Source organism: Diuraphis noxia, unplaced genomic scaffold (genome assembly GCF_037042655.1).
Source record: "Diuraphis noxia isolate RWA-SAM2 unplaced genomic scaffold, SU_Dnox_SAM2 contig0002, whole genome shotgun sequence".
In the NCBI taxonomy this organism is placed as follows: Eukaryota; Metazoa; Arthropoda; class Insecta; order Hemiptera; family Aphididae; genus Diuraphis; species Diuraphis noxia.
In genome coordinates, this window is record NW_028301712.1 from 44,766,396 (window position 1) to 44,793,672 (window position 27,277).

Consider the following 27,277-nt stretch of genomic DNA (forward strand, 5'->3'; position numbering starts at 1 on the left):
ACGCACAATCAGTTTTCGACAAAATCAATTTTGGTTTTTGAAGTAACTTTAAAACAAATGACCATAGATACATGAAATTTTTACATAAGTATATTTTTTCCACCATGAAATTTTCGACTTAAGTTGAACTATTTATAGGCATATGCAATTTTCGATCATTATTAGTTTTTTTTTTAAATTAATATCGATAACAATTTATTTGTTGGGTAGAAAAGCTTGAAAAGGCTCTTAACATATTTTTACAATAGCAGTTAAAAAATAAAATAAATACAATTTTTTTTTATAAACATTTAAAGTTTGAATTTTGACAACATAAGTAAAAATCACAAAAATTCGCAAATTATTTTAAGCTAGAAAATTCATAACATTTTTTGACCAAGTTGATATTATAAACTACTACTAATTAATAATAAATTGACAAGAAATTTTAATAAGTTATTGAAAGTTAAATTAAAAATAACAAATACAAAGATAATTTTAAATTTAATTCAATTGCTCTATAAGTTATATAATATCGTTTTCATATTTTAGTTTTCTTGAATATAAATTTTGGAATGTCCAATAGATTAATTCCGGTGAACAATTGTAACATGCAGGCAAATATTACTGAAATAATATAAATAATGAATTAGAATACAATTATGTATTTATTTAAATAATATTATAGAATTCTTAAAAATACATGTATCATATTAATTAAATTAATATTAATACCACTTGTAAAATGAATCATTATTATTAACATATTCATTTTTACTTTAATATGTATCACGTATTGTTTCCCAATGAATAAACATAATCCGTAGGTATACATTTTTCAATAAAATATTTTTAATGGTAAATAGTTTTTTATCTAGTCATACCTTCTATCTAATCCAAAAATATATTTGCCTGTATTTCTTTTCCCTTAAACACGAGTTAACTGTTTATTTATGATCTTTTTAAGTATAATAATGTTCATCTTAAGTTTTTTTCTGAAGTTAGTTTTTGAATTTCATAGTAAAACACACAAAATGTATACTTATTTTAAGCACCTAATTTCAATACAAACAGAGGTATAAATTATTGTTTTTCAAAAAGGTTAATTTTAACAAATAATGTTCTTGTAAACTTAGACATCTTTGTTTTTCTTTGAAATTGTTTTTAATTCAAATCAATATAATATAATATGTAGGAAGGATATAAGAATAAAAACAAGGAAGGATAAGAAATAAAAATGTATTTAATTTTTGTGCAGTTTAGTATAACTGCCATTACATAATATGTCATATTTTTTTTTATTTTATTCTTAGTTATCTTGATATAATGTTATTAATGAATCAAATTTTTTATTTTTATATTATATTCATTTTTATACTAATATTACAACTTTTGTCATAAGTCTTTGCATATTTTGTTATTATGTACTTTGTAAAAGGCAGATGTCCATTATGAATACTCATAACTTAGTTTATAAAATAAAATATAATAAAAATCCTATGAGATGCCCTAGATAATAATTGTATATGATAGCATAGCATCATTTTAATTGTAGTAATTAATTAACCTAAAATGTGTTTCTTGCACGTGGACTAGAGAGAGAGAGAAATGCATTGATTTCATCTTAATATCAACAAATAAATAAATATGATTCTGATTTTAGGTGCCTATATTATTCATGCATAATAATATATTGTGAACTATTCCATTTTTAAAATAAAATGCAATTCTTTACTTAGTTTTTGACCTTTTTATTTTGTAAGAAAAAATATTGATTTCAAGTCTATTAATTCATTTTTGTACGAGTTATCTTTTTAGATATTTTGGATTATCATTCTTTACATCGATAAATATGTACTTAAAAATTATATTTTTTATATCAGGTTATAATTAAATAAAAAGCTGAAATGTACAAAATATAATATTTACTTATGTTCTTAACAAGTACGCGTTTCGACAATATTGCTGGCATCACCGTTACCAAACTTTATTATAAATTTGGTCTGTATTTGGCACTGATTATGACAACATTGTAGTCGTAATGCGTATTCTAAAAATATTGTATGCTTCTTGAGATTTTATTTAATTATAAAATAACTAAAACCACTAAATTAAAAGTTATTATTCAAATCGTATTGTAGGTAGTAAGTAAATAATATTTTGTACAATATACTTCAATTATGGGTATTTATTTATTTAAAATTCGAAATAAAATTTTGAATTGCTAAATTACAATCTATATAATATAACTATACAATTTAAGCCACCTCAACTATCGTATTACTGTGTCATAGACCATACAATTTTTGATAAAGTATTTGTTTAAAGTAATTTTGAGAAGAACACAACGAATATTTAATTATTTTTAATTTATGGCTATTATTTCTTAATTTTTTACCTATTAAATCGACGTAATCTTTTTTGGCTTTCATTACCAATCGCTCCGTTGCTGGTTTTGCCATGGTGAAAATGCCTCGTGTAACATTATCGACCGATCTAGAAATATATAATATATTAGTTGTCTCACTAAATTATTTTACCGAATACTTTTATATAATATCGTTCGATAATTTATTTGTATAGTATACTAGTATAGGTCAGTGGTCTCAAACTCAAATTACAAACGGCCCATAAACGTAAAAGATTGACGGGACAAACATACATTTAAACTTTTTATTTATTCATTTTAATACTAAATCCATATTAAATAAAATAAATGGAGCTAAAATAAATTTATTCTAAAAATATATTTATTCTATTGATAATAATCATCATAATATAACTGTATTAAATTGTAGGTATTACAAAAATGTACTACACATCGATTTTAAGTTAAATTATTTATATTTGTATTTAAAAAAAAAAAAAAAAAAAAAAATGATAGTATTTTTACTTGGATAAAATAGTAGGTTATCATACATAAATATTTTAAATTAATGTAGTTTACAAAAATACTAAATAGGTTCATTACCAGACTTAACGTGGGTTAAAATTAATCTACCTTTATGTTATTTTTCGTTTTCCATTATTTGAATTATACATATATATTAATCTTGTCCTAAAGATATGTTAAATTAATAATTAAGAGCCAATATAAATCAATTTCATTAAGGTTAATATAAGTCTGTGTATTTCCATAAGAAATATGTATATGAAAATATTCTAAAATAATCTAATATTCTACGAATTAGGCATATAACATGACTGTCTAGAAACCTTTTATACTATAATGTAGTAGATTTCAAAATTAAAACTTTACTAGCATCGCGTATCGTTCACCAATATATCTATATTTTCCCACTCAATGCTAACAAAGAAGTGATCACTGTGGGTAAAACTGCAGGGTAACTTATAGTAGTCTCACTATAATGGACATTTTAGCGCCTCTGTAACATGAAAATCATATCCCCAGGATATTCTTACCGGGGGTAAGATTTTCCTAGGATAATTTTACCCCTGGTATACTATCCATAGGTTATTTTTACCACCGGTAATATTGACCTAGGCTAATCATACCCCCCCCCCCCCCCGGAGGAAGGGTAAAAATATCCTAGGATAATCTTACCCCCGGTAAAAATATACTAGGTATATTATACCGGCAGGGGTTATGATTTTCCTAGTATGAGTATAATTCCATTTAATCTGTTTAAACTTATAATATTATTATCATAAATGATTTAAAATATTACTTCTATGTCATATATTTTATATCACAATATTATAATATCATTAAATCATACAATTTTACTTTTTTAAACAAAAATTTTGCATATTTTAGAAAGGCTCTGGTTTTTTTAATCGTGATTCAAGGTGAATTGATACAAATTATAAAACGTATTACAATTAAATGAAATTTGATCTATCTGAAAGTTAAGGTAATATATTTTTTTTACAAATATAAAATTATTTAGATATTAATAACATACCTTTGGGTTCCATTCCATATGGTGTTTATTTCAATTTCCGTGCATGTTGGAGGACAATCGCACAATTTATAACTTTTAGCTATAACAAAAATATATTAACTAATATAAACAATCAATAATTATTCTACTATAGTAAAATGATTAAAAATATTGCATCTTTTTGAGTAAAAACAAAAACTACATTCTATTTGTAAGCTTCTGCTTAAATTAATACAAATATCTAGTTAGGTTATTTATGTTGTAATTGTAATTTATAAACTCTTCTATCAATCTATCAATGGCATTAGTATACCTTTAAGTACCGAGCAATTTTAATTGTTGTATTTATAATATATGATTTTTTTGAGTATTAGGGAATTTTTTTTTAACTACCTATACGTTCTTTTTTAAGATATAATACTATTTTATTATGTGTATAAACCTGTAAAATATGATTATAAGTATATAATTTAAAACAAGTACCTATCAACTATTAAGATTAAAATATCTTATAAAACATTAAATGATGTGTGTTTTTTTTTTTGTGTCTGTGTACAGCATAACTAGTCGAAATAATGCTTCGATTTCAAACTTTGGGGGTGGTTTCCAATGTAAAATTGAAGATCCTTGGTGCATTAAAAAGGTCAAAAATAAACATTTTCCAACAGTTTTCAAAAAAATCGAGAAAAACAAAAAAAAAATGACAGAAAAACAGGAATTTTTAAGCAAAACCAGTTTTCGACCAAATCGATTTTTTTATATGGTTGTAATTCAAAAACTTATCATTGTAAATACTTGAAATTTTCACCAAATGTTTATGTTAATGTTATATATATACAGTTTAACTTTCAAAATTTTTTGAGTTATATATAGACAACTGAAATTTTCAATTTTTTTGAGAATTTTTTTTTGAAGTGCCGGTAAAAAAATGTTGGACGACCAAAAAAACTTGAAAATTTAATACAAGGTTTCTTTTGAGTTGTTCTTATTGTAGCTAAAAAAAATTAAAAATCGTAAGTCACAATTTTTTTTAATAAGCATTTATAGTTCAAAATTTTATGACATCTGTCGAAAACATGAAAATTTGCAAGTAATTTTGAAGTTGAAAAATCATAAAATTTTTTGCGTTTAAAACTAAGGATTAAAAATGCAACACTAAGTTTTAAATAAGTTTTCCTTCAAGTAGCTATAGAGAAAACTCGAAGCATCATTATAGGAAAAATTTTAAGTGCGTTTGAATTTTAAATTTTTACGAAATAGCGTAACGATAACGATTTATCCTGAAACGATTTTAAATATTTGTTATTATTCAAAAAGTATAAGTCCTAGATACTTTAAAATTTTACCAGTTATTAGGATTGGCATTTTCTTTATATGATTTAATTTTAAAAATATTTTGACTGTTTTTGAGATATTTATAGACAACTGGAATTTTCAATATTTCTGAAAATTTTTGTTTTGAAGTGTCAATCAAATTTTATTGGCCCTATCAAAATACTTGAAAATTTAATACAAAGTTCCTCGTAAGTTATTCTTAAAGTAATTAAAAATTTATAAAAATACATAGGCACAATTTTATTTTATTAGTATTTGAAGTTCAAATATTGACTTAATACGTAAAAATTACGGCAATGTTCAAATTATCTTAGATAGAAATTCATAAAAAATTTTCTTTTTAGATCTTAGATTTGAAAATTTAATACAAGGCTCCTAACATATTTTTACAATAGCAGTTGAAAAATAAAAGAAATATATAGTCACATTTTTTTTTTACATGCATTCAAATTTTAATTTTGACAACATACGTAAAAATCACGAAAATTCGCAAATTATTTTAAGCTAGAAATTCATAAAAAAATTTCTTCTTAAATCTAAGATTTGAAAATTTAATACAAGATTCCTTACAAATTTGTCAATCTTTATCACAAAAAAAATGTCCACCGGAAATTCAAATTAAATTTTTATTAGCATTTGAATTTCAAATATTGACAAAAATTCGTCAAAACTATGAATATTTTCAAATTATTTTGTAGTTCAAAATTCATAATATTGTTTGTATTTATATCTAAGGTTATACAATTTAACCCCAAGTTTTTCACAAGTTTTGCTTCAAATAGCTATAGAGAAAATTTGAAGCGTCATTATAGGAAAAATGTTTTGAGCGTTTGAGTTTTAAATTTTTATGAAATCGCGTAATTATAACGATTTATCCTCAAACCAGGTATTCGTATATCTATGATAATATAAGGTATTATGAATTATGATAACTACATGATAACTACACTAATTGATTAACCATGCCATATGCAAAATGCGTCTTAATTGAAAAATAAAATATTTGTTTCAAAATAGAATATATGACAATATTTAAATATAATATATCCTAGACTGACAAATCATCTCCGTTCAGAATCGTTTTTCGTATACAATGATACCTATCATTGCAAGCTCCGTCACCCCAGCACCCCAAGTTAAAAATTTTAACACCAAAATTTCACAAAATTATGTAACCATTTTGTAACGAAATGTAACCATGATAACTTTTTTTGTAACTTACTCGAAACTATAGAATTTTGAACTTAAATTCCGGGTGCTGTGGTGACGTCACCCCAGCACCCGGTGACTTTCAAAATGGTCCGATTGATTCGAAATTTTCAGGAGATTATGTAACCAAATGTAAATGAAATTTTGGTGTTAAAATTTTAAACTTGGGGTGCTGGGGTGATGGAGCTATCATTGCATTCAAATTTAATCCCATCCATTACAGTAACCTTCAGTACAGCTAAGCGACATCCACGACTTACCCGCTTTTTTTTATTTAAATGTCTTAAATATCTAATTTTGTTCAAATTTGAACTTAAAACTTCTATAGCAAAATAACTGAATTTAAATACTTCTCAAATTTTTTAGTTACTGTTTTAATTATTTGCGAGAATAATTATTTTCAATTTTTAACTCTTAAATAAAAAAAAATTGAACATTTTATAAATTATTAACTATTGAATAATTTACAATTTTTGTAGATTTTGATGAAATTTGTCGAAATTCTAATTTTAGACCTCAATTAAAACTTATTGTGGATTAATGATCAAAATCATTTTTTATTTTCACTAATAAAAACTTATGAGGAATCTTATATTAATTTTTCAATTTTTTTGATCCTGCTAAAAATGTTTATAAATAGAACAAAATAGATTTAAATCATTCATTACAACCTTAATATTTGCATCATAATTCACCTGATCTTCATATTATAAAACAATAAAAATAATATATAATTCGCTAGCCTCCAATGTTTATTTGTATTATCTCTTACAACGTTAATGGCTTAAAATCCATGTTAATGTACTACTATCTGTTTTGGCAATAGATAACTGATCAATAAATTATCAGTCAAGTGTAATTAATGGATGGTTTCTAAATAGCTAATAGGTTAATCAAAATGTTCATGCTAGACCATTAAACATCACATATTATAGGAACTAATTTTGCTATACACGGATTTTGCATGATCTTATAATTATAATAAAAAATTGTGTCAAAAAACTTTCACAAATACATCATAAACATGGCTGAAAAAATAATCGGATACCTATTTAGTATGAAAAATAAGCCTCCATGTACCATTGTGAAACAAAGAAATAAAATAATGCGTACAAAAAAAATAAGTTATTAAAACTTTCTTAGGCACAAAATCATCAGTTTTTGGTTAAAAGCAGTAAAAAAATCCTGTAAATACATCAGAAACACCATTAACGCAAAAACTGACCATTTGATGGTGCAGAATAAGATTCGTTTTCGTTATCTTCAGTATCAAAATAAACAGAACACAATTATTTATTTAGTATATAACAAAGGATTGATTACTAACTCACTCACTATCATCCCAAAGCTAGTAGAATATTTCAAAGAGATCTATAGTAACTGAAATCATCATATACAGAAAAAATGGCTATATTACACAATGAAGATCTGAAGAATTGTCATTGAAGCATATTGTTCAAGCATTATTCCAAGCATAATTAAACTCCCACGAATACTTCGTCTAAAACTAAAAAGACTAAAAACTACCTTAAATATGAGGTCAAATTAGCATCATCATAAAGTTTAAATTAATCTCCTAATTTATAAAATTAGCTTCGAAATTTAACTTCCAAAATCTCTGATCACATCACTTCATGTTTCGAATTAAAGAAGAATTAAAAAAAGAAGATTTCACTGACTGTATATCTATAGGTAAGCGATACAATCTTCAAATTTTACACAATTTATGTGGGGAAAAAGATTTTACAGATGCTACAAAAAGTCAAGTGTAAGTCGGAGCTCAGTAATCTAGAATAATATATAACTTATATATAAGCTACCTAATAAAAGTTAAATTCTTATTGAGGAATCATACGCAATCCTCAAAGGCACAATTTGTTAAGACTCAAATATTTCAACAATTTTTTATTCTTCTCTTTGTAATTTAATTAGGTAACATTAAAAATGCGTTCAACACTAACGACATAAGAATACTGGTACAAAATGTATTTCAATATGGAAAATAAATAGGAAACATTATTAAGTTATGCTGGATACCTGTTCATTCTAATAGAATACAAAATGTGATGGCTGAGAAGGTACCAAAAGATGCAATATCCTATCCATTAAAAACAGCAGTTCAGTGAAACAAGATGTAATACTCTTAATTAATTTTCATTTTACTAATACGTTTCAAGTAAACTGAAAATACTTTTTCAGGAAATTTCATGAAATTAAAAATGACGTATTCATATTATGAACAAATTCCTTAAACCTTCCTAGAAAAATCAAATTCACCCTAACAAGACTTCGGATCAGACATACACAAATCACTCACAGTCACCTAATTAGTAAAAATGACCCCCTCCCTAATTTGCACATCATGCGATACCCTAATAAAACTATGTCATACATACTCTGAACTAAGAATGATCGCCAAACTAACTGAACTATCTCTCGACTACAACATATTCTCACTCACACCCGCAATCGAATTCATCATAAAAGTAAATATTCAAAACGAACTGTAAAAGGACTATTATAATTATGCACACAAATGTGTTAGCATATATCATAAGAATAAAAATATTGTTGTAAATAATACTTGTTTCCCAATGGTCTTTGTCACCTCGGGTATTTTTATAAATGAAAAAATATAAATACCTAATCAATTAGCCGTTTAACAAGACAGTTTAATATGCAATATTTGAATTATTATAATTAAAATTAATTAATAATTACTGTGAAAACATGTACACAATTAAATATCTGTATTAAAATGTATTATTGTCTTTAGTCTAACCATTTAACCTTTATTAATTTTAATCGGGACGTATCATATTTTATTTATTTATTAGAAACCTAAATTGTGTTTGATCATAAAATCTAAAATAGTTGTAAAATAATATGTAATTTAATTGTATGGATAAAAATAGAAGGTAGATAGATACACACAAGATTATAATAACATTTATAATATTTTTTGTTTCTATCTGTATTCAGTGGTTTCACCGACAATTAATAATGTATTACTCAATATTATTGATATTACGTGCGTACCTATATTGTTTAGCACACAGATTATTTATTGTTTTCTAAACAATATGTTTTTTTTCTGTGTTTAAAGTATACATTATATGAAGGTGCTGTCCAAATAGAACGTATTATAGTTGGAATAAGGACCGCTGTTACTGAGAAGAACGGAGATACTATACATATGTATAGTATATAATATATAGTTTATATACGGATTAGAACATATTTTATTTCCTCAATATCTTACTGTATACTTCGGGTTGGCGCAAAGCACACTCTAGTAAACAAGCGGATTTACTGTAAACGGGATGATGATATAACTTTTTCTCGTCTTGCAACAAACATCCACGTTTGGTAAAGTCCAAAGCTACCAATGAAACGTCCTCGACAATTTGACGGGTCGTATACAACAGTTCCATTTCCTCGCCCGTGTTTATAGTAACATATTGTTTCTGTAATTCCCCAAATCGTACATCTAGCGAGTTGTGCAATGAAACCTAAAAAATGTACGTTTTTCAGTTTAGTATAAATTTAAAATATGACAGCATTATATTCTAATATAATATATTAATATTGTCCCGACGAGCAAGTCTTCAAGTGAATAAATCAACATTAAATATAATATACCATTCATTGGAGGTAAATATTAATTTATATTATAATCTATATATTGAAATCATTGTTAACGTTGCATATTCATAGCTATAACAAGACGTCCATGTATTAATAATCACGATTTGTCCAGTCAGAAATTTCTACCGAGAAAAGGGCAAGATGGTTCATAATTATTTTGATCATAAATTATAACAATAATTATTACCATGCTATAATCTACACTGTCTCGTTAAAATTTAAATTGTCAAACCGAGTTTAGGTTGAATAATAAATTAATAAAACGAAAAATTTTATTGATATTATTATTTTCACAATATGAATCAATATTATTATAAAAGTTTTACAAAAATTCTGATATCGGGGAAACGTTGATTTTAATCATTGGTATGAATAACATTTATCAACTACTGTCTTCGGTAAAACAATTATGTAATATGAAAAGTTAAATTATTATATTTTAAAACTGTATATTATCTTTTTAGTGGCTTAATAATATATCTAACATTATTCAAACATTTTAGTTAAAATAATATTCAATAGTTCCCAAAACATACTTCCTTAAACTGGTTTTGAATTCATATATAAAAATGACTACAAATAAAATAATCTTCTTATAAAATAGTAATTAGTTCATTATAAAGTTTACTGTTTACTATTTATTATTCATAACACAAGTAATTATTTAACTAAATGAAACAATATTTTGTGTTTCATTATTATGTGAAATAATATATTAATATAATATTGTACTATGTTTAGTAAAATTATTAAAATGTAATAACTAAAATGCAGTTATGCTAAATAGAAGATTTGATTTTTACAGTTATTGCTTAATATTTATAAAATATTATACTATAAAAAATGTTTTATGGTGTTATTATTTTATATTTACTGATTAAAATTCACTTCTAAAACAACGGTAATAACTTTATCAACTATTTAACAAATGTACATTACATAAAAAAAAAAAAAAATGTTCATAATTTTAATTGATTTTTAATATAAAATTGTATTTTTTTATGTTGCCTCAATTTGAGTTCGATATTATTTATTTAAAATAAAATACAAATGTTATTTTAAAAAAGCACATAATATGTGTGTATTAAAAAAATTATTTATTTAACTGCAGATAATAACATAATAACATAATGTTTCTTTATCGATAACTATTATACAATAATATTACATTTTACTTATAAGTGGTAACTGATAATGGGATTGAATTCCGTAAATTTGTACAATGAGTACAAAGTTATAATTTGTAGATAATGTGATTCTTTTAAAATAATTTTTGGTAACTATTAATTGTAAAATTAACATTTTTAAATTACTATTATCTAGTCCTTACGTTTTTACTATCTACTAGGAAGTATATAAACTTTATAATACAGTTTAAAAATATGTAAACTGTAACATAAAAAGCAAAACTAAGTTATAAATATTTTTATTGAAAAAAGCTAATTAGTTTTTAGGTAGCATATAATATAGAATAAGTGCCACCATCCCCCACTCCGGGGCATGGCAGAAACCTACGGGGACCCCAATATAAATTCTACCAAAACTCTCACCCACGTGTAAAACCAACCTACAGTTCCATAAGAACCTATAGTACTACCCCCTTCCCAATGGCCTTAGTTGCCGCGGAATAATTAAAAAAAAAAAAAATATATGTATAGAAAAACTAATATTTCTATATAAAATCAAATAATGAATTTACTAATGCAGTAATGTGATGGGTCGAATCTGATTGTTTGATGTTGAATTGAACTTGAATCAAAAATTGTCAAAGTATGCGAACCCGAACCGAACCGAACTTATAATAATTTAAATCGAACTAATAAAATCGTTTATTGAACTAAAATTCGAACTCAGGATTTTATTTTATTTTATCATCTCTAATCGTAATAATATCAAAATAAAATGTTAATAGTTCAGTACTATTATGATACTTACATTTTAATTACTATAAATCAAAAAAATATTGTTCAATTAAGAATATTTTCAAGTTCGAATTTTGAACCGAATCGAACATCAAGGATTTGTTTGGGTTCTGTTCGACCCATCACTACCAAGTACTAATTATGTATTAATATTATGAATGTTGTTTAATTTAATTTTGTGTATGTAAAAAGATTTCATAGGTATTAAATAATACATTGCTCACCTCAACTGGTTCTTTGAATTCCATTTTTAACTCTCCATTCTTCGAAAAATGGCTTACAATTAAGTTCTTTTTCCTGTTAATTATTAAATGTTGTACAAATTATATGATTTTACGTCATGTCAATATGTGACTTTTGATCATACTTGTTAACTGTTTGCAAAGAATTGATGCAAAAACACGGGTTTGTAACTACGAATCGATGTGGTTGAAAATGTCTGCAACAATTGAATGATTTTCCATTCCACGAACAGTTTTTAAACATATTTTTACACATTACAAAACTGTCCTAAAATTAGTGAAAAAGAAAAATATTATATATTCATTTCCAATCATAAAACAACATATTTTTAAGTACTCAAGTACTTGGTATGTTGTACATTATATCCTGAATACATGACTTAAATATTCAAATTTATCGTCGTATTATTAATTTGAATAATAATTATAAATAAGAATAATTTTTTTAAATAGCAAAGTCTTTATATTTCTAATTCTATGTTTTTGGATTAATCTTTTTATCATTTGAAATAATTATTATTTGAAAAATGAAACACAGTAGTAAAATAATTTTTTTTTAAAGTATTTATCTATAGGCCGTTTTTAGGTGTCATAACAATACTTTTGATTGCGGTTTTATTTTGGTTGTAAAATGACACTAGGGATACATTTCAAGCAATACTTTCAGCATTTAGATCCCAAGAGTGTGATTTTAACTACTACAGAAGTGTAAAAAAAAGTAGAATACATATTATACATATATTATATTTATTTATACACTTAGTAAACATGCTAAACCTTTCTAGTTTCATTTTTAAACATAGACAGTAAAGCGAATATTATAGAACCATATAGCTATTGTGTCTTCTATAAAATTAAAATGATATTTTATTCCATTTTGTTCACATAAATTTTCGTAATCGGTTGTAGGTATTTAAAATACCAAAAAGCAACATATTATCAAGAAAAATGAAATACACTTTAGTCGTAGCTTACGGAAAATACTTTGTATTATAAATGTCAACTGTATATTTATTATTTCTACAATAAAATAATATCCTACGTAATATGATTTGATATAACTGAGTTAAATAACCCTAAATAATTTAATTTTCAATTGTTTTTTAATATTTATGTACATGAAAAATATATATATATATCCAAAACGTAGATGCAAGAATATTATCAAAGAATATGTCGACAAAATTATAGACTGAAAAGATGAATGAAATGAAAATGACTATACATATTAACAGATATTTCTTAGTATTATGATAAAAAAATTATAATATTTTATGAGTAAAAAATCTGATGATTATCACCATTACATAAAATAATTAAAGCTGTATTATAAAAATAGCGCAGTCAATAAACATAAATTACAATTAATAAATTATAATATAATGACACATAAAACTCAAAAGCACATCTCGCGTTAAATAATCAATGAAGTAGCTAATATTAAAAAAATGTATAACTTATAGAATTCAAAGTAAAAACAAATATAAATTTTTGATTTTAAATTACATGAGTTTCAATTTAATAATCTAAAGCGATACTAAAAAAATCAAATTATTTATCAATAATCACATTTTATTTTTATATTATATTTTCTAATTAATTCCTGTAAAACAATTCTTTTGAGCTGTATAGTTTAAAAAAATATAATCTTAATTGTTAGTTAAATAATAGATTTTTGTAGACAGAAGAACTACTGTTTTCGACGTCAACTGATGTCACAAGAACATAATATCTAAATATGAAATATTGTCTTTCATTATAACTTATGGAGTATTGGTTTGGAAAATGTTCACAGTTTTTAATATTAACAATAGTTCGTAGTATTAATCACTTGTTATTTTATAAAATACATTTAAAATATTGTAAAATAAACTTAATTATGTGAAAATAACATCCATAAATACCATTTAAAGTTACATTTTTAAAAATTGCAAAATAAAAACCAATTTATTCCTTTTTCGTATAGTAGATGTCGTTCCTTGTCATTGATTAAGTCTCTGCGATGAATGTGTTAAATTTGAATTCAATGAAAAATAATTGCATTTGAAAAACAATACTGATTGGAGACGAGTTGTCAGCTTAAAATTCTAAGAATATTTTATAACTTAACTGTCTAAATTCAACGTACCAATAAATTATTTATCTAATAGTAATACGGTAGGTATGTTGAACCAATATTCATCAAAAATATCAAAAATAATATGTAGTAATCATTACAACAATTGTGTACCATATGTCCATATCCTTAAAATATTATTGTTAAATTATAAAATAAAAATTGTCAAAAGCATATCGGTTACCTTAGAACGGTGTAAAACATAAAGATATTAAGTCTTAATGTATTTAAAATTTTATTGCGTAAAAATAATGATCTACCAATTCTACCAATGTAACGATAAAAAGTTTTGGAAGCACATTGTAAGTACTTTTTAAATTAAATCTGTGTTTAAATAAATTGAGTATATTATATATATGTATATATATGTATGTATAATACATATCTATTTTCGGATTTTTGTTGCTATAAAGGAATTTCAATTATTTTTTTTTTTACACACATTATTATTCCATTGTTAGTTTACCTTTTTTTTAAACTCGTTCGTCCGTTTTATTATTTTTATACTTAAGGAATTGTCAATCTCATTGAACATTCCGTTACTGAAAAAAAAAATAAATTGGTTTAGATATTTTTAAAGATAATAATTAAATAAATGAACACATACAATTTTTAAATTATATTAACTTGTTTTAAGATAATACTGACAAGATAGATCAAATTTTTTTTTTCGTTTAAATTTTAAATTATGTACTAAATATTATTATCAGTATTATACACGTAGGTACAGCAACTAAAACTTAATTGAAAGATCTTAGTATAAATTCATAGAATAATATACTCTTCATGTATTTATGTTAATTTAACCAGTAGATATATTATAATTATTAACAATACATTTTTATTTTAATATTTACCAAAGAATAAGGTATTTTTTAATACAATTTGTATCCATGCTATCTGTTACGTATACAAGCTACATTAATAAAATAATGAGAAAAAATAACAAAGTGAAGCTCTATAGCACTGAAAAGCTATATATAAAGTATATTAGTATATACATGACTAGTTATTAAACAGCATTATGTTTTCTAATAAACACACTAATACATCAATACTAAAAATATTGACCATCCAAATTTAATTAAACGCATTATTTATTTCTAAGTAAATATAAAGTACAGGCAATTTATAATTACATGTCGAGCTTAATTATATTTAAAATAGTTATAGGTAAATTATAACTCACTAATTAGTTACGCCTGATAATTTTAATATATTCACATCTCATATGGAGTAATTTGAATATTGCTTTTGTAATTTGAAAGTTTTAGGACAAGTTTGCATATAAAGTAAAATATCTTTATGAAAAAATTAATACTAATTCGGAAATACCTAAATATTTGTTAAAAATATAATATTTATTAATAATAGTTAATCATATGTAAATTTAAATATGTTTTTTCTTTAATAAGTATAATTACACACATATATATATATATATAAAAGCAAAGTATAGTACATTTTGAAATGTATTTTAAGTTATTTTCTCTTAATTACATTTAGTATGCACATAACGTATCTAAAATATAACAAACGTTCTTTCTTATATAAATTAATTATATTAAAAAGTTTTGGGAATAGGTCAAAATATTTTAATATTTAAAGTTCTAAAATATGTAACTTTGAAATTTAAGGTCATCTAAAGTATATGGCGAAACAAAAACTTATTAATAATATTGTTCCGAAATATAAATATAATCTAAGGGACGAAGTTTTGGTATTGAATTACATTTACTTATACTTTATTTATATATTATAGAATATTTAGATATATTTTTGATAACCCTATAAATTGTTTTATTCATAGGTTAAAATCATTTCCGTTTGACAAGTATCGAAAAAATGGTTTCGAATTTCTCATGCTATTGTTATAAAATTTAATATATCTTATTTATCGCATCTAAGTTGTTATACGATAGGTATTTTTAGTAATATTTTTCTTTCAAAATATATTAAACTATTAAAATCTACATTATATTCATAAGCATCACCAAGATGAGTTTATAAACATATAACGTATTGTAATATCACATGAGTTAAACTTATAATATTACTATTTTTTTTTATTATAACAATCATTATAGTACACGAATATTCAAAACAAATATTTTTTTTTTTTTTTGACTGAATGAACAAAAGCAATAACCGCAGGAATAAATTGTAGAATATATTGGATGACAGATAGAAAATTTGATTTGGGTGTAAAAGCACAGACCCCACAGGCCCAGTAAACTTTTTTGTGATATTATTTTTATTTTTGAGTCAAAGAGAGAATAAATAATACTTCATAACATTGTATAAAATACATTTTTACACTTTTTGTTTTTATGACATGCACCTATTAGATAATTTGTATTTTATCATATTTTTGCTTTCTCCTGTTTTATGAATTATACTTAAATACTTATGAACAAAATATGGGTATATTTTAAATCTAATTAAGTAATACGAGTTAAATTAATAAACAAAATCAACTACTTTTGTGAGAAATAAAAAGGTATTATTTATATTAAATTGAAATGTTATAAAACTATTATGGATTTTTATGAAAAGTGGATTTTTTGTATTATAAAATATTAATACTTATTCAAAACACTTTTACAAAATAAATGATTAATAGTATAATATGTATAAAAATCATATTTTGGTTGTTTGATTTTTAAGATTTATAAAAAATAACCAATACCTAAATATGTAGACAAATTTAAATAACAAATATTATAAAATTATTTTGCTTAGAAATTACTCATTGATGAGTATTCACGAATTGTAATGTCTATAATTGTATTGTAATAATTGTTGATAATAATTAAGAAAATGTCTTATATCACCAATATTAGTTATTAAATAAGAATTGTTGTTTTTTTTTTTTTTTAAATAAATGATTTTGATTGTGAATGCTGTACTTAATGACTTGAATGTACAACTCAAGGTCTGTTCTGTCAGTGAAATCGAATTTACCATACCATCCACAATAACCACATTTATTTTGTAAACTTTTTAAAAATAAAAGTTTTTGGTAAAAATAAAAATAATATTGGGTCAGTAAAGAGGCGTAAGTTGAAAAGGTAACGAAAAATGGATTTTAAACTTTTCAACGGAAACATTTTTAAACTAAATATCTTTTTAGAATTATGTGCATCTTAAACTAAAAAAACTAAAACTTGTAAAGCAAATTGAATTTTTGAATATTTAAATCTAGGTATACTGTAATAATAAAATGGATATATAGTGGTTAATTTAACAATTGCTGTAATACTTTAAGTCTATTAGTATACGATGCGTGTGTTTATATTGTTACCATAATATAAAAACAAGGATAATATTTTAGGAAATATATTACTCTTGAATACTTTTTACTTTAGTATATATTAGTTAATTTTTATTAATTACACCTAATTTATAGTTGGCATTTATCTATATTATTTTTAATTTTCATTTATTATCTACTTTCCTATAAAGCTCAACTAACTAAATAAATTGTATTTAAACATAATTACTAATACAAATTTGTATGATAGTAAATTATTCAATATGTTTTTATAAAATTGGATTTAATAATTTAATATATTACTATTAATTTCAGTAAGTAAATCGGTTACAATGGTAATTACTTCTTTGTTTTCTTCATCAATATTTTTTAAAGGTTTGTTCATGTGGTATTTAAAATGTTCAATACGAAGAAAATATTATATAATCAGTAATAACATAATGAATTATGGGTTTTTATATTGAATTTCATTTTATTTGTTCATAAAAAAACGTCCTTAATTTATTAATGTTTAAAATAAGTTTTATTTTAATTACCGTTTTTAATTTACTTTATTTATTTAACAACCTCTTTCAAATTTTTCCGTAAAATAAATTATACCTGAACGTTTTGTATCGTTGTATTAGTATTATTTAACTAATAAATTGTGTTGTATGACTTATTAAATGATTTGAAACATGCATAATATATAATATATATGTTTTATTTTAAATAATAGATTAGTTATTAATAAATATATTTAATTTAATAATACAAAATCGAAATTATATAAGTTTGTTACAAATTAATACAAATTATACTTATATAAGAGATAGAAAAACTTTATTTTAGAAAATTATATAGCAGATAGCCTGTCTAATAATAATTGCCTGTAAACACAGCTACCTATCAGATATGTTGTTATCTTTTGGTTATAAAACGTAATTAAAATGAAAATTATTATACTTTTGAATTTATATAAAATATAAAATAATATATTATAATTTTATATATATTACATATAATATATAAAAATAACAGATTATAAGCTATTTATATAAGATTGGTTTTAATTAAAAAGGTCATAATGTGACTTATGGTATCTGGATGTAGAGCTTCCGACAATTATCTTAATGTAATAATTAATAATAACTCAACTAGGTACTGGAAATGTATTAATTATCTATCCAAATTTTAGAAAAAGATAAGAAATTTTGTTTATATTGTTTTATTAATACGAGTATTTGATTTTTATAAGCTATCTTCTATTATGAAAAAATTAATTTTTGATATTTTTCTTTGAAATTTGGGTTTTTAAACAAAATAGTAAAAAAAAAACTATCGGATTCTCATCGCATATTCTCATCGAAATCACGGATTTCGTGTCCTCCAATCATACCAACCTCGAAGTCGGCAGTCGAAGATTATCTGCTGGAAGATCAGAAGCTGCGGGGCACACAGTGACGGCTGGTACATCGGTTGACCAGTGCAGGTAGGCCACGTCCATTTCCCAGTACGGTTCGTTTCGGGCTACGTATTCGGCAGCGTAATTAAGGGCCAGCGCAGCCAGCGCACATCGCAACCACTGGCTGCGGAACACTTCGATGAAACGATGACGCATTTATCGGTTAGCTCTGGTGATTATTATGGTAAGTATAATGACAGATACAACCGAATGTTATTACCTGAAATACATCAATGTCTATAATTCGTAGTAATGGTAGAATGACTATGGAGACGATGGTAATGGTAAAAATAATATAATATAATTATTGGGATAATAATCGATGGAAAACATTTCGATAAGTCAATTGTAGCATGCTTGGATACAGTGTTTATACGTTTTACGGTGACAACGGTTAGTGGTTATCAGTATTAATAATATAGAAGAACGGATGTGTGTGTGTGTGTGTGTGTGTGTGTGTGTGTGTGTGTGTTTGGAAGTACATTTGTAGCTATTTAATCATGTGATCACATAATATAGACATACATTATTAACTTGGCGTAGCTAGAATATACACAGAGGTCATGGCCACCATTAAAAAGGTGTTTAGAAAAATTTCAATGGTCTCCTATAAGAAGTTATATATTTATATTGTACACCAGAGGATCCATTTAATTTTGACTGCCTAAAAGTATCAATTAAATACTTAACCAAACTTACGAAAAACCTCCATTAATGTTGATGCGATGACACCATTTTTTTCTACTAGAAATAGTGTTTTCATACACAAAAAAAAAAAAACAATAGAAAAATAAATCACTCCACTCAGAATCTAAAATAACTTTAAAAACCAAAAATCACAACAAAGAAGTTTAAAATGTGAAGAAGTGTCACGAAAAGTGAAAACAATGCTAAATAAAAGTTTTGAAACATAATAAATTCACTGTTTTGAATTTAAATGTTATATTAAGAAAGTATGTGGAGAATTTTGTCTTACGTTAGATATAATAGATACTAAATACAATTACCTAAAGTATATTGGCTAGAGCTGAGAAATATAATACACAATCGTTGTTTGTTGATTAATTTATGGACCATGACTAGTTCTACAATTCTATATATTATACCGTGGTTAATATTAAATGCACCTAATACATATTTCATCGGTTATAACTTTATTAATTCAATTCACAAATGTCTGATCTATACATGATTATATAGTCCTTTTAATCCGAACATCCTGGCACCCACTCACCGATTTTATTCGATCGTGGGCCTAAAAAACAGACTTCGCCAGCGGGATGTCGTTAGTGGGGAAACCGGGGACAAAAGTAACACGGGGCGAAAGTAACATACTCAACTTCTCAATAACCCCTATATAATATATACCAATCGGCAATCACCATAAATGAGGTATACAATATGATAATGAACGAAGGAGGACGCCGGTCAATTACCACATTATGACAGGAATCTCACCGATAATGATAATGGAAAACGAGTAAAAACATCTTAATCGTTGATCATCAAACTAAAATATAACAGTCAATCAGAATAAGGGTTGAATGACTGGTATTTATTGAAGTAGGATTCGGGACAGACACTTTCGATTCCATCATCAATATTCAAATTGTCAGAACCACTTATTCTTGAAGTTTTGAACTCGTTGAACAAACAAATCATACTAACAACATACAAATTTACTGATAACGGGTAGAACGTGTAGTAGGACTATAGTAATATTCATTTTTAGAAAAATGTACACGTAAATCAGCTAGTAATTTATAAATGACAATATCAGCTATTTGATAGGCATTGATACAGTTTCAATAAGCTATCTCTTTTTTTTTAATTAATAATGTATTTAGCTACATTGTCATACACGGATCAACCACTTCGATAAACAACGCAAGTGTAAATCATTTGCAACGAAACTAAAAAATAATAACTATTCTAATATATTATTATTATTATTATATTCTACTCGACATTCGACATTGTCTTGTAATCAATTCGTAATGAATATAAATATTAAACATAAAATATTTATCAAACCAGTATTATAATGAAAAACTACCACGGCGTATACTAAATTATAATTATACATTTATTTGTTTAAGTGGATATATTAAAATTAATATTTCGATTATCTATGTTTTACTTGCGTAAGTAGATACGGTTTTAGAATGTATAAAATGTTTAACTATCTCAAAATGTGTGAGTAAAAAGTATATTTTATTCGTGAAAGATACTAAAAAAATATGTTCTTACGAATTTTCAGATTAGAAAATAATAAATAGTAAATGGTATAACAGTACACGTAGCAAAATAATAACACAAGAAAACTTTGCCAACAATTAATTTTTATTTGTTTTATAGAATATTTAAAAAAAATAAAAATTACTTAAACTGATTTTTCCTGAAGTATAAATTAAAATAAAGTTAATGTATAATAGTGGCTTTATATTGTAACTATCTAATAGTGTTGGTCTGGGGACATGAAATATTTATGTTTCAATTTAAACTATAGGAAACTCATTTTTTAGTGTATAATTTTTAAACGTGTTATTTTAATCGTCACAAACCTTGTATAACTAAATCTAGGTATATACTAACATAAATGTTTTAATTCTTGTTTTTTTTTCTAATACGTTTCTAAAAATACCTATACACTTTAATGTGTAATATTAGGACACTATATACCTTATAACCATAACTTTTTAGTACATGAATATAGCATAGCTAAAAGAAAATGTTGTTCAGAATAAGCTTATCTTAACAATTTTCATATATTATATGTTGTAAAATGTAATTTAGATTGTAATCAACACGTTCAATATTACGAATTGTACGTATCTTATATTATTATCACAACGTTAGGATTTTCTTAGGCAAGATTATTATCTTACAAGTTCATGCATACAAGAGTTTTCAAATTACACTCAGGTGCTCTCCGGGGAAAACTTGTCACCAGAAATAAATCTTTTTTATTTTAGAATCAAAGAATAGGACTATAAAAGGGTTAAATTTATTTTTAAAAATTGTTAATTATTCAATCATCACAATGTTCTCAACATTCAATTAGCTTATTTCAAGTGTTATATAAACACAGGCTAAAAACAATAAATATAATAGTATATTGTTTTGATATTTATGTAATACTAGCTAAACCCGTGCACTTCGTAGCCCGTTAAAAATCTTACCTCTTATATGGTTCATACTGTGTGTTAAATTAATTTCGTGTGATGATGATTGCAGAATATTTTTATACATATAATGGTAGATAGTGGTTAAAATATATTATAATCTTACTGCGATATTCAATTTCGTATATCATTATGTAATTTTCTTCGTTTTATCAATATAATTTTTTAACAATTTAAATATTAAATTGAATAATATTTAGGCATAGCAGGTATCACTTACTAACTTAACCTATCTTCTGCCAATATGTCTAATAAAATTTGTACCAAATGTTGTCACAATAGGTCCAGCTGTTTAAGAATGTGTATAGGACAAACAGATACATATATATAAATAGCTATCTATCTATATAGCTGTATCTCTATATCTATGATGTCTGTTTATCCTTTATTTAAATGTTTTATAATAAATGCTTAATTTATACGTTTTTCCAATAATCACGCTTGGATAAATACTGCAATTATAATTATATCAAATTTCGTCGCAATCGGTCCATCAATTGGAATTGAAATGCATAAAGGATAAATAGACAAAAATCCATTTTTTTAAAATTTTATTTCCATATGAATTTCCCATTAAACATACTAACGTTTGTGATTTATTAATTTATGAATTCACTCAACAAATCATGGAATAAGTAATTTTTAGCAACATCTGTAAACACCTTTTGAATGAGTTCAGCTTTTGATTGTGTTAATTGATAAAATCTCTTAGGAAAGGTGATGCAGCCAGTCAGTACATATATAGGAAAATTGCCATTACCAATATCAATGAGTTGTGTAAAGAATATATGTCTCTAAGATTGATCATTTTGCTACATGACACGCATATTATTGCTTAAATGTAATATCTCAAGATGTTTCTACAATTGGAGGACTTTAAACATGCATTCAGTTCATCAGCTAGCGTTGAATGTGGAACCACTGGCAACGTTTGGTGAAAATCACTTGGTAATAAAATCATTGCGCCACCAAATTTGTTTTGATTGTTCCGTAGATGTTTTAAGGTTCTATCTAAAGCCTCTAAAGATTTTTTATGCACCATCGTACATTCGTTCCACACTATTAGTTTACATTGCTGCAAAATGTTTGCCGTTGCCGAATTGTTGGAAATGTTGCAAGTTAGATTTTCGTTGCTCTGTATATTCAATGGCAATTTTAGAGCTGAATGGGGTCTGTTCTACCACCTTCAAATAAAGTTGCTGCAATGCTTGACAATTGACGAAGCAAGATTTAGAGCAATTTCATTTTTTGAACGAATTGTCACCAATATTAAAGTAATCAAAAAAGTTTTTCCTGTACCACCAGGAGCGTATAAGAAGTAAATCCCTCCATTGCCATTAATTAAATAATTAGTATCCTTGAATTTTGGGTTCTTCTGACTAAGTTTCTCCACCGCCTTATAGTCAGTCACAAACACATAACCCTTTTATAATTGTATAGAAATTTGAGGCTTTAGATGCACATAGATGCACAGTAAAGAGACGATAACATTTTACCACAAACAATTGACTTATTACCATAGACCAAATCGTGGGCTTGGAATCAAAGAGTTCTATATCAAAAAATTTCAAAAATAGTTTTTTTAGCTGTTCAGTTATGGATTATTTTTCTCTATTTTTTAGTCTTGGAATCAGTTGAATCGATCCCTTATTTAAAAAGTTACTAGAAACAAAAGGTTCTATGTGACCCTTATCCAAACAATGAGTTGGATACATCGATAGAACATTTTGTTTTTAAATTTATATTTAAAACAAAAAGTGTTATCTAATAAACCAAATGGGTATTGGAAACAAAAAGTGTTATCGGAAATAAGTGTATGCAATTATACAATAATTATCGTGCATCTTTGTTGTTGTTATTATAAATTGGCGCATTTTACGCGCGGTACGCCAATGGTACTAAAATACCGAAATAGCTGGTACCAAAGTATGTATATTAAATATGTATATTGTATATTTTTCAAATATAAGTAGGTTGATTAACAAGAATTTACTGAAATATTAATACATAATAATAATAATAATAATAATAATAATAATATTTGAGGACCCCCCCCACAAAAATTTTGAAAATTCGCCACTGCTTAGTACTTGAAAAAAGACTTACTAAATAATATTATCTTAGTAATATTAATTGTTAATAAATAATACCTACCACACGATTAGTAAACAGATTTTTTCTTGAATATAACTACTAAAATATTTACTTTATTTATTTTATCAAAGTTGGTACCACTTAAAATAATTTTTGGAGCAAATCAATTAATTTGGAATCAATATGTTCTATCGATAGAACGTTTTGTTTTTATAAAAGATAATTGGAAACAAAAAGTTCTATCACTAGAACCTTTTGTTTCCAAACTTGGAATTTTAAAGTTATTTAATATTTTGAGTAATTAAAAGAATTTATTTTTCCAATACCTAATAATAAATCGATAGAACGGAAGTTTGTTGATTTTTTGATGCCAAATATTTCAAAATCGCTTGGGCGAAAATACGATATTTCAATTATTGAATCTTAAAAACGCTCTACTGAACAATTTAGATATTGTCACATAGAACTCTTTGATTCCAAGCCCACGAAATGTCAAATAAGTGGTTATAATATGCTTGCGTTATTAGCAACCATTTATAAATAAACAAAAATTTCCATCCCAAAAAAAGGTTTAGCTGCTCTCGAGAGCACGTCTTGTTTGTTTAAATGGTTGTCATTGACTACCAAAAAATATTATTTTTATTTAGCTCATTTTTCGCTGGACAGATGGCGACACTGTCATTTCATCATCACCTCGTCGTATTCTTCTAACCCGGTTTCTCAAATTTTTTATGCCCAAAACCTTCTCTGTGATGTCCTCTTTAATTTAAAAAAAATTGCAAGACGATCCAATAAGCAGTTTTGAAGCCAAACCGTAACAAAGATTTCCTCTTTTGCTTGATTTCAGTTTTATTTATTATATAGATATAGATTATAATATATTATATAAATATTATACTATTGGAGTTTTGAATAAGCAGACTAATATGCCAGCATTGTCATTTGAATCTAAGCAATTAATTTTCGATCACTCTTTATCTCAAAGGAAGCTGAATTTTACTTGTCATTCAATAATTGAATTTCTACTGACACTATTTAACTTTGTTGTTTTTGTATGTTTTTTTAAAAAGATGGAGAGAATCTTCTTTTGTACGTCATGAATTACCTTTAACCTTCTTATTAATGTATGAGTTGTAAATTCCCATTAGGTAATACTCGTGCATACCTCTAAATGTATTCATAAATAACTCAAAATAACTATTTTTATATTTTCATACCATAAATTTATAACGTGGTACTATTATAAAACAACTTGCTGCGGTATTATTTTTTATAAATGATAATCATTAACATTATTCTATGTCATAATATTATCGTCTTATAAAAGTATTTATTACGCTATTTCTTTAATCAATGAATATGACATGTGTCAAAATATATTTAATACGTATTCGCAATGAATCATGACGTTATAATCAGTTACTATAGTTATCAATAAAAAGGTTTATCAGCTTATCATTTATTAATGAGTGTTATGTAATGTAAATCATTTTGTATTTTTATGGATACACAAAATTCACAGAAACTGTAAATTAAGTATGAACATGTAAACGTAAAGTAGTTACTGATGGATATTATGTAAACAATTTATAATTTATAAATTTTTAATTTTAACTGCATACGACCATATTAAGTTATTGTTGGCTGATATTGTGAGGTGGAATCATCACATAAATGAGTAGCTGCACCTGAAAACGAAGTCCACGCACGCCTATATGCATTAAATTACTATGAAGTGTATGTATTTAATCTTCTGTCGCTATTGTGTCACAAAAATCATCACCACGATTCGAGTTTCTGAACTAGCAACAATAAAAATATGAATTTTGATTGTTATTTTTATAAAAAAAAAAATAACAGTGGATAATATATTGCGTATTATAAGTTAAGAGAAGTGGAACAGTCATGTGTTGATGGAACGAGTTTATTATTTAATATTTTATTTTATATTAATAAATAGACGATTTTTATATACCTACACGTATACAGAAGTTAGGTATGATGTAATAGAAATCTAGAACAACTAAATAGCCTTTTTTTTTTACCAAAACACTCATCTGAGATAAGTTGTACGTCTATTTTATTTGAATGTTGTCAATACCTAATACTAGGGTCATACTTTTTATCAGTATTATTAACCGTGTAAATTAATAGTGAACTGTTGCTTAAGATAATGTTGAAATAACTACACAACAATAAGTACCAAATAGAGAATGTGTGGCTTTGACGAAAATACATTTCTACAGTCTCGAGCATGAGTACATGACGTGTCTATGACTGATCTTATCGGATTAATTCAACACATAAAAACTGACTAAAATAACAACAAAAATGACGCAACGTTAGTATTTGTATTTGGAATATTTAAATTTTAAATAAAATTTGAATTTACCATTATCTCATTTAGTTTGCATTCAACTTGTTTTTAAATAATAATTTAAATATTATTAAAAAAATAAAAGTGGTTTTTTTTTGTGCTTCTTTCTGTTTAATTATTTAAACATCAGAAATTATCTAGGAAACACTAACACTTCTGACTGTAGTACTATTGTAACCAATTAAATGTATTTTAAGTGCGTAATATTTATTATGATCACACGGCGTCTTATATAGGCAATTTAGCTTCATATAGGTAAATAATAGATAAAGTTTGCCGATATTAATTCATAATAAACTAATTGAATTATAATACTTATTTATTTTCTGTCAACAGTTTCAATTTGAAAAACATACATGTGTAAAAATTAAATTGACTTTCATACTGTTACCCTAAGTTATAAATAATAAAAGTGCAGTTGCTTTACATTATTTAATTATCGTTATAACTTATAATTCGTACTATGTCGCACTGTGTATCAACAGTTATTATAATTTTAAAGTTATTTATAAAAAAAAAAAAATGATTTTATAAAATTACACAAGCA

General features: G+C 24.9%; 1 protein-coding gene across 2 annotated transcripts; it reads right to left on the reverse strand.

Annotated features, from left to right (window-relative positions):
• Positions 1-469: 469 nt before the first annotated feature.
• LOC149058508 (uncharacterized) lies at positions 470-19,324 on the reverse strand. 2 transcript variants are annotated; one of them, XM_089220196.1, is made up of 8 exons: positions 19,013-19,324; positions 14,823-14,898; positions 12,366-12,508; positions 12,223-12,295; positions 9,742-9,940; positions 3,906-3,984; positions 2,378-2,475; positions 470-606 (listed from the first exon to the last, which is right to left on the reverse strand). In XM_089220196.1, exons 1-8 carry the CDS (start codon positions 19,228-19,230, stop codon positions 521-523), a joined length of 972 nt encoding a protein of 323 aa, XP_089076322.1. In that variant the 5' UTR covers positions 19,231-19,324; the 3' UTR covers positions 470-520. The 2 variants fall into 2 exon arrangements, with proteins under 2 accessions (XP_089076322.1, XP_089076321.1); XM_089220195.1 differs by having other exon boundaries at positions 9,691-9,940.
• Positions 19,325-27,277: the final 7,953 nt, after the last annotated feature.

Bases quoted from the DNA above. Each gene is read 5' to 3' on its own strand.
- LOC149058508 (XM_089220195.1), bottom strand. From the start codon at position 19,230: ATGCGTCATCGTTTCATCGAAGTGTTCCGCAGCCAGTGGTTGCGATGT. The intron at 12,509-14,822 runs GTAAACTAACAA...CACTAATTTTAG, and splicing joins CGAACGAGTTTAAAAAAAAG to GACAGTTTTGTAATGTGTAA. The intron at 3,985-9,690 runs GTAAGATATTGA...TTTTTGTTATAG, and splicing joins GCGCCAACCCGAAGTATACA to CTAAAAGTTATAAATTGTGC.